We start from the raw sequence: 13,586 nt of genomic DNA on the forward strand, positions 1-13,586 counted from the left end.
TTCTCAACATGGAGTTTAGCAATAATTCATCTTGATATCAAATGTATGTCATTCAGTCAGATCTTCCCTCTTTAGAAAATTGTGTCCAAAAAACAAAACAAAACAAAACAAAAAGCAAAAAAACCCTAGCATCATCAGAGTCATTAAATAGAAATTTTCTCCCATCTATTGAAAAGTGCATTTTAGTGGGAAATAACACTGAATCTGAAATACCTATAAAGACCGATTCAGCTCCGTCATGCTTGTGTTTTTGAGCCTGGGCCATGCTGGCAGTATTTGGGAATCTGAGTATCTTTCTCCCTAATAAAAATATTATCTTTGGACCTCCATAGAAGTTTCATGATCCAATCCTTATCTGGTTACTACAAGAGGTGGATTTTTAAATATCTGTCCTAACCTAAATTAATCTAATCTCTTTTCTGACAGTATTGAAGGGACACTATCCATTAGAGTGGAAAATATGGGGTTTCTTTATTTAATAAAAGTTATAAAAATTGATTTAAGAATTTTCATATGTTTTAAAATTTCAAGTAAAAATGTGTATTATTTAGCACTAAACATTCCCCGGTAGTGTTTGTAACCAAATCATTGCAGCATTGAACTAGTGCATGAGAACCAGAAATTGAAGCTTTTCTTTCCCAACTATTGTTTTTTGTTAGTAATTACTGTAGGGTGCTATATGGTCATGATAGGAGATGGTCCATGAGACAATATCGCTATTTGTGCTATGAAAAAATTTCAGAACCTCTCGCCTACTTCGTTTTCCTTGTTCAAGTGAAGCGCAAAAACTCCAAACATAAATGGTGAAAACTAAATTGGATTTTTAAAAAATATTTTTAAAATAGAGTTTAAAAACTCTGTTTCTTTAGTAACATTAAGAAGGAATTTTTGTTAAGTACAAATTTTAACCTTACAACATACCTTTAAGATGCATTAGTATTTTGTTCTCAGAAATTTCTTTCTGAGAAAGTGAGCTAAGATTTAAAACTAAACAAAACAATAGACGTAGAACTTAAACAATATGAAGTCAGTTATATGTGAACTTTCACTGATCGGGCCAATTCCTAACAATGCTTGAGATGAACTCATTATTTCCCTCTCAGTACAATAAGACAAAAAATAACAGACACTTTTCTTCTCTTTTAAGAATTCCTCAATTTTATCTGAATGCCCTTACATCATCTCCACGTTATATGTTATGTTCCCATTTTCAGGGTAGTCCATTTATCCTGAATAGAATACTGCACTTTTATTGTATTTAGTCTTGATTTTGAAGTTGCCCGAAGGGATACACTCTGCTTCTTTTGTTTGTGTTGTACGGAGCTGAAATGGGAAGCAAATTGTAGCCTCTGGACTTGCAGTCTCATGTGTAGCTTTACTACGTGACACTGCACAGAATATAATTGTTTTTACTACCTGTTGTGTAGACAAAGTTAGAGAAGAAGAGGCTCCTTTTGCACTTGAATGTCTTGAAATTTACTAGATAGATGGTACTTGACCTCCAAGTGCAGGCTTGACTCTAAATATAGCACAAGCAAAAAAACCTGACTGTTATTTCCTTACATTTAAACATCTAAGTATTTAGGACTTAATTCTGAAAGCTGTTCAGGGCCTCCCAAAGTGGCTGGATGCAAGGGTGCTCCTAATTTTTCAGGAGGCACTCAGCATCTTGCATAATTGGGCCATAAGTATCTGGGACAGAATGGCATGTTATGGTGTTTTTCCTATGCTACTGTCACAAAGATCCTAGTATCCTACTGAAGACTTTGCAACATTTTCGTTTGCAGAGCACTTTTGATCGGGATTTTTCAGCATTTTTTAAAATGGTAAATCTGTCTAATCTAGCTAATTCAATTTAGGATTTATAATGATTGCTGTTAGCAGACTGCAATGATGACCACTGCATAAGATAACTGTATAGAAAGAAGATTTTAATTTGGAATATGTTCAGTTAACCACAAAGAGTTTGTAAGAATAGAAAGTGCATTCTGATGCAGTACATGTTGAGGAACATGGGCTGGTGATGTTCAGTGCTCATTATATGGGGATGGGAAAATTATGCCAAATATTTTGATAGAATATAATATTACAAGCTACCAAATATCTTCTTCTTTGGTATTTCAGTCAAGTTGACCTCTTTTGGATACATTTACTTTGATAGATGACTGCTAGTTTGAAGAGTGTGATTTTAATGCAGAAACAAAACTGGTGGGAACAGATTATGCTAAGGGGTAAATTTTCTGTTGCTTACATGGCAAATCATTTGTATGTCTCCCATTATTAAGGGGAGTGGTGGATTCTCCATCTCTTGATAGAAGATGTGCTTTAGCTAAACCCAAGTTATTGGGCTCAATGCAGGAGTAACTGGATGATATTCTGCGGCCTGTGTTATACAGGAAATCAGACTACTTAGATGATCTAATTGTCCCTTCTGGCCTTAAAATCTAATCTACTGCGGGAAAGTTACTCCCAATTAAATTACTACTTCCATCTGTGTATGTTTGTGTGAGAAAGTGAGCGCATGTCCAACAGAATAGCCTCTTGGAAAAAGAGTTGCTCCAGAGATGCTTTGATGGGGATTTTCAAAAACGCATGGCATTGTCCTATCATTAACTTCAGCGGGAGCAGCTTTAGACCAGTGCTGAGTAGCAGTGTATGGCCTCCCGCATATCTAAGAGCTTAGTAATTAGGGCACTCAGTTTGGATGTGGAAGACACAGGTTCACGTTCCAAGTCTGGAACAGGGATTTAAATCCAGGCCTCCCATGTCACAGGGGAATGCCCTAACCACGAAGCTATTTGTTAGCTAGTCTGGGATAGGTGTCTCTGAACCTCTTTTGTAGAAGCAGTTCCATTTTGTGTAAATAATTAAATATTCATTGAGAATGACTCTATACTATAGCCTGGCAGTCAGGCGGAGGGGAGGACACCTGTGTTTGAGTCCCTGCTCCAATTAATATTTTGCCCAGCTCTAGTGCAGAGCCCGTTTGAAAATCCTACCCTCTGGCTTAAAAGGGCCTTGGTCCTGCATTGTGTAAAGAAGCTGTGATTCCAATGCATAATGCCATAAACAGATATCTAGCCAAAACTGATATGCTAATCTGCAATAGTTTAAAACTTTGGATGTTATCTTGACCTTCTTTAGGTGTATTTTTCATTTCTCATACAGCCCAGAAAAGTCACTGGTTCCTTGTTCAAGGTGGCTACAATTCATCTGCAAGCAGCGTACAGGTTGAACCTCTCTAATCCTGCACTCCCTGGTCCAGCAACATCCGTGGTCTGGCATAGGCGCTGACTCCGTGGGTGCTCCGGGGCTGGCACACCCACGGGGAAAAATCAGTGGGTGTGGAGCATCCACCAGTGCCAAGCTGTCCCCTGTGCCCCCTTAACCCCGCACCTCTTGCGCGCTGGTGGCCCCAACTCCTCCTCCTTCCTCCCAGCACTTTCGGAGCGCTGTGAACAGCTGAGTTGTGGTGTTCAAGCTCCAGGAGGGAGGGTGAGGACCTGGGGCTAGCGGCTGGGACCCTGGGTGAGGGGCTGGCAGCTGGGACCTGGGGCTGTCATTGGAGCCCCCAGGCAGGGGGCCAGTGGCCGGGACCCCGGGTGGCAGCAGGGCCCCTGAGTGGGAGGCTATGCTGGGCGCAAAGCCTGGGGGGTGCTGCAGCACCTCCCATACCCCTACTTCCCATGCCTATGGAGACCCACTGGAACTCCGCATTGACCTCCTGTGGTTCAGCAAATTCTTTGGTTTGGCACCAGTCAGGTCCCGAGGGGGCTGGACTAGAGAGGTTCAACCTGTGCCATCTTTATTTGTGATTTTCCATATTGGTTTAATGAGGCATGACAAAAAAATACCTGTGCTGTTACAGAGAAAACAGATTGCTTTTTACTATTTCAAGTTGAATTGTCAGTGGGCCCCTACTCAAACTTTTTGTTTTTTTTGTTGCTTTTGTCAGCATTTTTCAGTAAATGCAATTTAAATTATTATTTCAGATTTTTGCTTCTCATATTATAGGATATCTCGGCAGTTTGGGACCATTATGGTCACAACTGGGAAACAAAAGAAGTGTGGGCTTTTTTGGTATATACAACCAATTTACAAATCTGTAAAGGATAAAATATTTACAAGCTGCTAAGACATTGTTACAGCTCTTTGAATTAATCCCCTGTAGTATGCCACTGTAAATGCTGTCACTGATTTTCATATCAAAATCTCTTCAGATTCCCTCTGATTCTCCCTCATTAAAAAACAAAAACAAACAAATCTCAGATATGATTTTTCTGCAGTGACTTGCCCAACCATATTCATTGTCTTGTGTTTTTGGTACAATAGGTCTGTATCATGTGACATGTTTTCACTGGTTAAAGTTTACTGCCATTTGTCATGGGGCTATGCATGTTATCTCCGCACTGTAAATTGCTGCAGAAGTTATTGACATTTTGATTTATGAACTTCTTTTTTGTTTTTAAATGATAAATACAGGGGGACTATACATGGGTATGAGGCACTGCGAAAAAGAGCAACAAACCCCAAACGCTCACCTGGCACTTTTCACTGTATACCATGGAGACTAAGGAGGAGAAGAAGGAGCGGAGACCAGGCTATTTTGCCCGGTAAGTGTGCATAATTAGTTCAGTGCTGATAAAAACGTACCTGTGGACTTTGCCATCGGTAATAGGCTTGTTTTTCACATTTTAAAATTATAATCTAGTGAATTATGAATCCACAGGTGCCTCAGTGGGAGCTGGATTTTCTATCTGCATTTCCCCCCTTGAGTTTGAGTAATGATTTGTTGTCCTTTTCCTGCTGTTTCTGGGTAATGGAGGCAGCGCTGCAATACCAGTTATAAATGTTACTTCCAGTACAGAGCTGTTACTGAACTTAGTTGCAATATGCTCTGAATCTCATATTAGCAACTTGCCTGGCTCCTGTTTAAGGTGAACTGGATAAAGCTGCAGTGACTGTAAATCTGTAACACAACAGAAGTTTGTTAACTTCAGATTCTTAAAGAGACAACGATTCAGCAGTACATTCTCATAGGGGGAAGGTGGGTAAATTATGGGAGATCATCACCCTAATAATTTGAAAGATGAGATGATGTTCTATGCTAATACTTATAAACTACTCTAATAGTTAGATTATATTACTGTCTATAAAGACAACATTATATTTTTGCCAACTACTTTTATTATCTTGGAGCCATGGCAAGTATTTTTTAAGGATAAAAATGAGTTGCTGGGAAAATAATTCTTTGTTAATATAATAAACATTTTATAAATAGTCATCCATGATGAGCTGTATGGGAGAAAAAGTGCCAAAGCTCAGTTAGTCTGTTTGAAAAATATGAGAGTAAAATTCTTCACTCTGCTTTCAAACAGAGATATACAAATAGCTGCTGTAACATTACTGGGAAGGAAAGTCCAGCACAGAGCTGCTTTTCCACCTTCCCTCTCCAGTCTGTACTTAATTATTGTTAGGCTTGGAAGGATTACGGTAGATTGTTATCAGTAAACATCTGTTTCACTGTACAGAAACTGATGAAAAAATATTTGTCAGTAATAATCAAAATTTACAGATAGGCATAGTAAGAAAAGTGCTGCTTGAGAACTTATTAGAGTTTGATTTAGGGATATTTACCTGGTATATTTTGACATTGGCTGTTGACAGTTTGTGTTTTAATGTCTATAAGGTTTTACCTTTTTGAATCTCAGCATGTACTGATATTAAATAATTATCGTCTGACTTCTCCTGATAATTTCCCGCTACTCTGAAAATTTAAATGAATAAAAATCAGGAACAAATGCTTAAACACATAATTTTGTGCAATTTTAAATCAGTAAAAATAAAAAAAAAATACTTAAAAAAATATTGACCTTATCTGTTGAAATTATAAAAAAATAAAAATCAAATTCTGCCAACCCTAATTGTTGTTAACCAACTACACCAAAAACTGCACTATGTGTTTTGTGGACTTGTAATAAAGTAGGTCCCCTCCCTAATAACAGGAGTGGAAAAAGGGGTGCAACAATTTTTTTGTTGCTGTTTAGCCAAAACCTAAGGTTAATGTGAGATGGAATGTAGAAGTAATAGTCATGTGGAAGTTCATAGTAGAGATAATTTCAGAGCTTCAGCTTTGAAAAGTTTCTGAGTGATGGCTATGGCAGTAGTTCTCTTCTCCCTTTTCCAAAGTCTGGAAGTACTCTCAGGACCCCTTAAATTAATGAAGGCTTTATGTGTTCCACATACCAAAATCCTCTTTGTTTGCAAGAGGCAGTGATCATTAGGGTACTAGTTACACTAGCTTCTATTCTTCCATATCCTGGTTGATGCATGGGATGGCTGTGGAGGGAGTTACAAGTTCCATTCCTGTACTGAGAGGAAGGTTGACACTGAGGACTACTTGGAGAAGATTGACAAGAAATGGCTGTTGTAAGTTAGGCCATGTCTACAGAAAGAAATAGCTTAAATTGATTTGGGACTTGGTGTAAACTAACCTGAAATAAGCCGCTCTTCAACCAAAATAAGAGAGTCCACACAGGGGTTTTTAAACCAGGATAAGGATGAAAATGATTTGGGGTTCATTAGGCACGCCAGGCGACTCTGTGCGCTGCCTCCGCCCACAGGTGCCGTCCCCGCAGTTCCCATTGGCCGCGATTCTCAGCCAGTGGGAGCTGCGGAGCTAATCCTCAAGGCAGGGCAGGGGCAGCGCACAGAGCTGCCTGCCGCATCTCCACCTAGGAGCCACTTGCAGGGAGCCGCCCCAGGTGAGTGACCCCCGAATCCAGCACCCCGCAGACCCTCCCATGCCCCAAGCCCCCTCCTGCACCCAAAGTCCCTCCCAGAGCCTGTGCACCGCACCCCCTCCCACGCCCCAACCCCCTGCTGGCCCCACACCAACTGGACTATAAACGGGAATTTCAGTGAAGATCAGAAATGCCGGTTTATAGAGCTTTTCAGTTGGTGAAGTGCCGGATAAAACAGCTTTTACTGCGTTAGAAAACATGCCTTATAGTTAAGGCTATGATTTTGTCATGGAGGTCGCGGAAATCATGGAATCCGTGACTTCCAAAGACTTCCATGACTTCAGGCCCGGTAGCTGGGAGCTTCAGGGTTTCGCTGCTTCCCGCAGGGCAGGCAGCTGTGAGATATCCCTGAGGCAGCTGGCCCCCAAGCTCTAAGCCACCATGGGCTGCGAGGGTACCCTGCAGCTCCTGGCCTCTGTGGGCGACGGGTACCTCGCGGGCGACAGGGGGACCGCCGCAGCTCCCTGGCCAGCAGGGCAGGGGGACCTCTGCAGTCCCCGGCCGTGGCGGCGACAGCGGCAGAGTGATCCCTGCAACTCCCCACCATTGGGGATGGGAGAGGGACCCTGAAGCTCCTTGCCACCACGGAGGGACAGGGGGACCTGGAGCTCTGAGCCCCCATGGGTGGTGGGGGCCCCAGAGCTCTCAGCCACCCCACCACTGCCCAGCCCCTTCTCATTTTATCATAGATATTTTTAGTAAAAGTCAGGGACAGGTCACGGGCTTCCGTGAATTTTTCTTTATTGCCTGTGACCTGTCCATGATTTTGAGTAAAAATATCCATGACAAAATCTTAGCCTTAGTTATAGTGATAAAGGAGCTCAATCTATTTAGTTTAACAAAGAAAAGGTTAAGGGGTGACTTGATCACAGTCTATACCTGCATGGGGAACAAAATATTTGATAAAGGGGCTCATCAGTCTAGCAGAGAAAGGTATAATACAATCCAATGGCTGGAAGTTGAAGCTAGACAAATTCAGACTGGAAATAAGGTGAAAATTTTTAACAGTAAGGGTAATTAACCATTAGAAGAATTTACCAAGGGTCATGGTGGATTCTCTGTCACTGGTAATTTTAAAATCAAGTTTAGATGTTTTTCTAAAAGATCGGCTGAATTCAAAAGGAATTATTTTGTGGAAGTTCTGTGGCCCGTGGTATCCAGATTAAATGATTCCAAGGCCAGAAGTGACCATTCTAATCTATGAATCTGTAAGTAAAGAAGGAGTTGATTATTTAGATAGTTTTGTTTTATAATAGTATCTGACAGTGTAATTAAAATATTTGAGAAATATTAAATCAGTGGTTAGATTTTCACATTCATCCTCTAGCATCAACACCTTTGCTTGGAAGAAGTAAGAAACTTGCTGTATAGAATGCATCTACACAGGTATATCAAGCTTGGGTATTTTTTATCATCTGCTTGTCCCCAGTCTTTTATGTGTTTTCAGAATGGAAAGTTTCCACCTACTGTTAAGGCATAGTGACTAGGCAGTTTATCCTTGCAGTATGAATAGTCTCAAAGCCAACATACAGCAGAAGTTGGAATTTTATAAATTACTGTGGGGGAAATATTGTCTTGTATCATCTTATTTACATAACAAAAATGGTTTAGATCATCTTACAGGGATGTAAATGTTAACTCAGTATCCTGCTATTCAGACTATAAACAGTATCATATTTTAGTCCCATTATTGTGACCAATGGCATGTATGCCAAAGACGTTTCATTCTCAAAAAAATGACTAAAGATATATAACTTGTTCAGATTTATGAATATTTATAACCCATATAATCTGTCCTATAACTGAAGATTTCTCCATGTAGTTGTGGATAAAGCTCTGGATGCTAAGGGCAGGTCTACACTTGACAGGCTTCTTCTGTCAGCGTAGGTATACCACCTCCCCAAGAAGCAGTAGCTATATGATTTAGCGCTGTCTAAACTGGGGGTTAGGTTGGTTTAACTGCGTCACTCAGGGGTTTGGATTTTTCAAACCTCTGAGCAATGTAGTTATACCTACCTGATTTCCTAGTGTAGATCTGGCCTAAGAGATACCATAAAGGAACGTCTGGGGCTTAGACCTTTGTGATATTATGGGGAGCAGAAATGTTGTAGCTAGTTTTCTGCCTGCTAGCGTGCCTTGTATCAGTACATAGCTCCAGAGCTTTTATATAACTATATAAAGTTTTATATAACTTTTTAGGGTGTTCTTTTAATGAAATATATTTAATATTTTGAATCCCTTTCACAATGGCTTTAGCTTTCAGATATTGAAGACTGTCTAGACCTGCACAAACAGCACTATAAGAAATTCTTATATTTTTGTAAGGGGCTTTGCTAAACTCAGAAGATCCTCTAGTGTGGATAGGTGGTATCTGCAGTTCATTGCTTACATCATATTGCTGTTGCATTTATTAAGAATAACTTTTATTGTATGTGTAAATCTGAAAAATGTGACAGTTTGCAGTTATCTAATTACTGCATAAAAAAATCTGTTATGGAAGTGGGTTTGGAATGTGAAGGTTTTAGGAGGTTTTGAGGCAGCACTTAACTTGGGAACTGTGTCCTTCTGATTTCTGAACTATCGGTGAGGTTTTACATTATCAGCGTGGAGCTCTTTGCAGTTCTGTGATAGCCTTTGTGTAAAACAGGATAAAAGTGTGTATAAGAACTAGCTAAGCACTACTTGTGCAATCAGTCACAGGACTACGTTCCCAACATACACGTTTTTCTTCAGGGCAGTCCAAGCAACAACTGATTTGTGCAGTCTTACTGAGTTTATACTGATATCTGTGCCTTCACTGAGTAGGTACCTTATAGGCGTGCAGAACAAACATTGTTACTAGGTGCGGGGATAGTGGGAGTATTTATTTGGGTCATTTGGGCCGTTTTCTGGAAAGGAAGAGATTCTTAGTGCTGTATGTCTAGTGACCATGCACAGTGAGAAGGGAGTGAAGGAAGAGAGACCAGGGAATAGTCCACATTTAGTGTAAAGAGATGTTAGCAAAGGGAAGAAGGGAGAAAATTAGAATGAAGAGTTTTGAATTCTGTTGCGGCACCATTATAAACATACAGAGCAAAAAGTGTTTGATTACTTAATTTCAAAACATACTGTGGTACATAAGAGATTTCAAAGCTGATTTTCACTAATTGTTTATCCTGAAAGATATGTGCAATACTAACTTGTTATGCAGTAAGCATACAGTGACCTTCTGTTTGCCTTTCTAAACGGGACCTTTGGTGACTTTTATCTGCCTTTAAAAAGAAAGCATTAGGAAAAACTGAACTTGTCCCTCCTTTAGTGTGTAAACAGTGTACATAATGCAGCTTTGATGCAGAAGTCTGTACAGTTCTGATAAGAGTTGGTGCTATAGTAGTCATAATATATTATGTCTTCATTTTCCTCCACCATAGAAAGAGTCTCAGAGCTGTCCCTGGAGATCTTTACCGTTATGTAATATTGCACAATTTAACTGATCTTGTCATTGGGATAGTTAAATAGCATTACATCTTAGTGGCCATCAAGACGTAAGGGAGGGCAGCAGAAAACAATAGGGTTGTTTGATTCCTCAGTTTTAGGCTCTTTCTGTACTCTGCAGAATCTAAGATTTTAATTTTAAAATATTGCAGTTTTATTTTTTCAGTTTTGAAAATAGCCTTTCCAGTGTACTATTGTCCTGTTAACTTCACCTTACAGAAAACTAGGTGCAGCCAAATTGCAGTAGGGAACCCCACAAATAATTCTGTTGATCTCCATGAAATTTAAGTTCAAGATGAAGCTGTTTAAATCCTAGCATTGAGAAATGGCAACTTAATAAACAAACATTCAGTAGTACAGAGTTGTGGCAGGGGATTTTTTGTTTGTTTTTGTTTTGTCTTGTTTCATTTTTTTTGTTGTTGTTGTTGTTAGCCTCTCATTCAATCAAATGTTTGGGAAGCCACAATTTACCTAACAATATTTGCAGGGGAATACAAGCTTTGGTAGTTGGCAACCTAATAAGAAGAGGCATGAAGACTGAATTGTAAACCAAGCCAAATCCCAAAATCATGTATATCCTTTACTGCTCTTTGTGATATATAAAATCAGGGGTAAAAATAAAATTTCTCTCTTACTGGTATGTGGGGGGGGGGCAGCTTTGGCCCCCTCCCCGGAAGGGGCGGGCCTCGGGTGGAAGGGGTGGGGCTGCGGGGTGTCAGCGTCCCCTAGCCAGCTCTCCCGCTCCATCCAGGGCTCCAGCAGCGATTTAAAGGACCTGGGGCTCTGGCTGTCAGTGGCCGGGGGGGGGCAAAAGGGGCAGGGACGTTAAAGTGCTGCTGTGGCAGTGCTCTAAGCTGGGTCCTTTTGCTGCGGCAGCGCTTTAGAGTCAGCGGTAAGGGCTGGTACAGGCGGCCACTTTTTACCGGTACACTGTATCAGCCCGTACTGCCTTACTTTCACCCCTGTATAAAATCAACATCAAGTTCTATGTTTGTCTGGGTTTTCTTCACACATTAGAATGATCAGGTCCTGACTTCCCTTTTTTTTTCCCTGGGGGACTTTGCAAACTTTAGGAGGACTGTGAATGTGACATTGCTGGACCCTAAAACTTGAGCTGCAGCTCCCCTGGCAATCAGTTGAAAGGGGATGGGAGTGGGGGGAGAATGTTGACCTTAAACAAACTTTCCTGTGCTCCCATAGTAAATTAAATTAACTCAAGATCTTTATCTCCCCTCAGCTGGGGACTTGAATCACTGCAGCTCAGCTTCAGTCTCTGGTCGTTCCCAGACTGCTAGAGAATGCCAATAGGATATGGGGAAAAAGAAGGAAATCCGTACCTGATATTTTTTTTAATCTAATAAAACAAGCAGATGGAAAGATCTCTTGTTTTGGAATAAAATCTTTAAGGCCATTTTTGCACATGATAATGGAGTAGTAAATAACTTTTTTCTTCACAGTTGTCCTTTAAAATGACACTGCAGCCTCCCTGCTGCCTTTTTTTCCACATTCTTTCTTTTAAGGAAGAAAGCAATTTTCTTTAAGTGCTGGTAGCAAGCCTGCCAGTGTTTGAATTACGGTTAGTTTTTTAGAAGTCAGTATCAACAAGATATTTCAGTTAGTATAGTTGGGAAGTGATTGCACAGCCAAAAAGAAATAAAAGAAAGAAACTTCGCACAATGCATCTAGGAATGTCTCCTCAGGAAATCTTTGTGACTCTGTGTTCCTGATGAGCAGGGCAATATGCCTGTAAATCTCACCCAACAGAGAATGCATCAAAAATACTGGAAAAGGACAAAACAACTCAGCTCTGGAGGAGAGGTAAGGTCTGAATGCAGGTGTTGTGGTCAAGAACGCCTGAATTTTATTCCCCTCTCTAATTCCATCTGCGGTCTTGTGCAAGACTGTTAAGATCCCTGCCTCGTTTACACCACTTTTAAATTGGGAATATTATTATGTATTTCTGGCCTGTTGTAGTTGGTTTACTAATGTGGGCATTGTGGCAGAAGCTGGAGTAGTCCCTTAGTAAGTGTCCCCAACAGTGGAAGGTCTGCCAGGTTGTAGTGGTGAAAGTTATGGTGGTGTGAGGTAACTGCAATCCCCTACCCACTACCCCAACCCTCAAACTGGGCAGCTGGCAATGGAGGAGGCATAGCCAAAGTACCTGGGGGATGTGTTGGTTCAGCACCCCTTCATTGCAGCTTCCACAGGTGCGTCTATGGAACTTAAAGCTGCCTCCTTCAGGACAAAGCTCCATGGGAGGGCAGGTAATGAAAACACAGATTCAGGGAACCTGGACCCCTGGCTCTGGACCAGCTTGGTCTGCAACAGTAAATTATGTGCCTGCAAAAATAACCTGTTTCGGCAGGAAACTGAAATACTTCCTGTGGACCAAAAATATTATCCCTTGCCAGTAAATTTGCTGTCCTAAAAATTTCACACACCCTTCACTAGGAATTGCCATTGGTCCATCTAGTGTGGTATCCTGTTTCTGACAGTGGCCCATGCCAGATGTTTCAGTGTAAGGCTTAAAACTCCTGTAATGAACAATTATGCAATAGCATGCCCATGGAGGAAGGATTTTTTTTCCCCTTAGCCCCCCAGCCACTAATTAGTGGTTGGCTAACATCTTAAAATTTGATTTTTATACTTGTGGAATTATGAATGATTAAAATAATAATAATTAAGACCCTACATTAGGAAAGTGCTTAAGCATGTGCTTACATTTAAGCACGTGATTAAATCCCATTGACTCAATAGGATTTAGGCATGTGCTTTAGGAGTTTGAAGCTGCACTATTGAAGTCAGTGAGAGTTTTGCCGTTAAATTGGATAGAAGAGAATCACACTAAGGGCTTGACTATACAACCATTTAGTTCACGGCAACCTGGGGTATAAGTCTACCCCATGCTAGTCTGCTGCTGAACACTTAATACTTGTGTGGGCTCTGCTGCTGCACACTAAGTTCCCTGGTACGCTTTAATCTACTCCTGTTTCAAAGCAGGAGACATTAAAGTGCACTAGGAAACTTTTAGTGCATGGCAGGCTAGTGTGGGATAGATTTACACCCCAGAAAGTTAACATTAAGTTAACGTTAGCCTTCTGGGTGTCCCAGTGTGTCGTGTGTTTGTCTCAGAGGTGAAAGTAAGCCAGTACGCCCCGGTAAAGCGTACCGGTAAGAGCCAGTGCACCGTATGGGGCAGCCCGGCTTCCCCAGGAGGCAATTTAAAGGGCCTGGGCCTCCCAGCAGTGGCTGGAGCCCCAGGCCCTTTAAATTGCCTCCGCAGCCCCGCTGCTGGAGCCCTGGGGTAGC

General features: G+C 41.1%; 1 protein-coding gene across 3 annotated transcripts in view; it reads left to right on the top strand.

Moving 5' to 3' along the window:
* The window catches only part of NCOA7 (nuclear receptor coactivator 7), a 169,323-nt gene that overhangs the window by 33,318 nt on the left and 122,419 nt on the right, over window positions 1–13,586 (top strand). For all 3 annotated transcript variants that reach the window (XM_084623203.1, XM_084623206.1, XM_084623204.1), the window contains exon 2: window positions 4,483–4,613. In XM_084623203.1, coding sequence (XP_084479329.1) covers window positions 4,564–4,613 — 50 coding nt within the window. In that variant the 5' untranslated portion in view covers window positions 4,483–4,563. The remainder of the gene's footprint in view (window positions 1–4,482; window positions 4,614–13,586) is intronic.

This window comes from Lepidochelys olivacea (genome assembly GCF_965140295.1).
Source record: "Lepidochelys olivacea isolate rLepOli2 genome assembly, chromosome: 3".
Classification (NCBI taxonomy): Eukaryota; Metazoa; Chordata; order Testudines; family Cheloniidae; genus Lepidochelys; species Lepidochelys olivacea.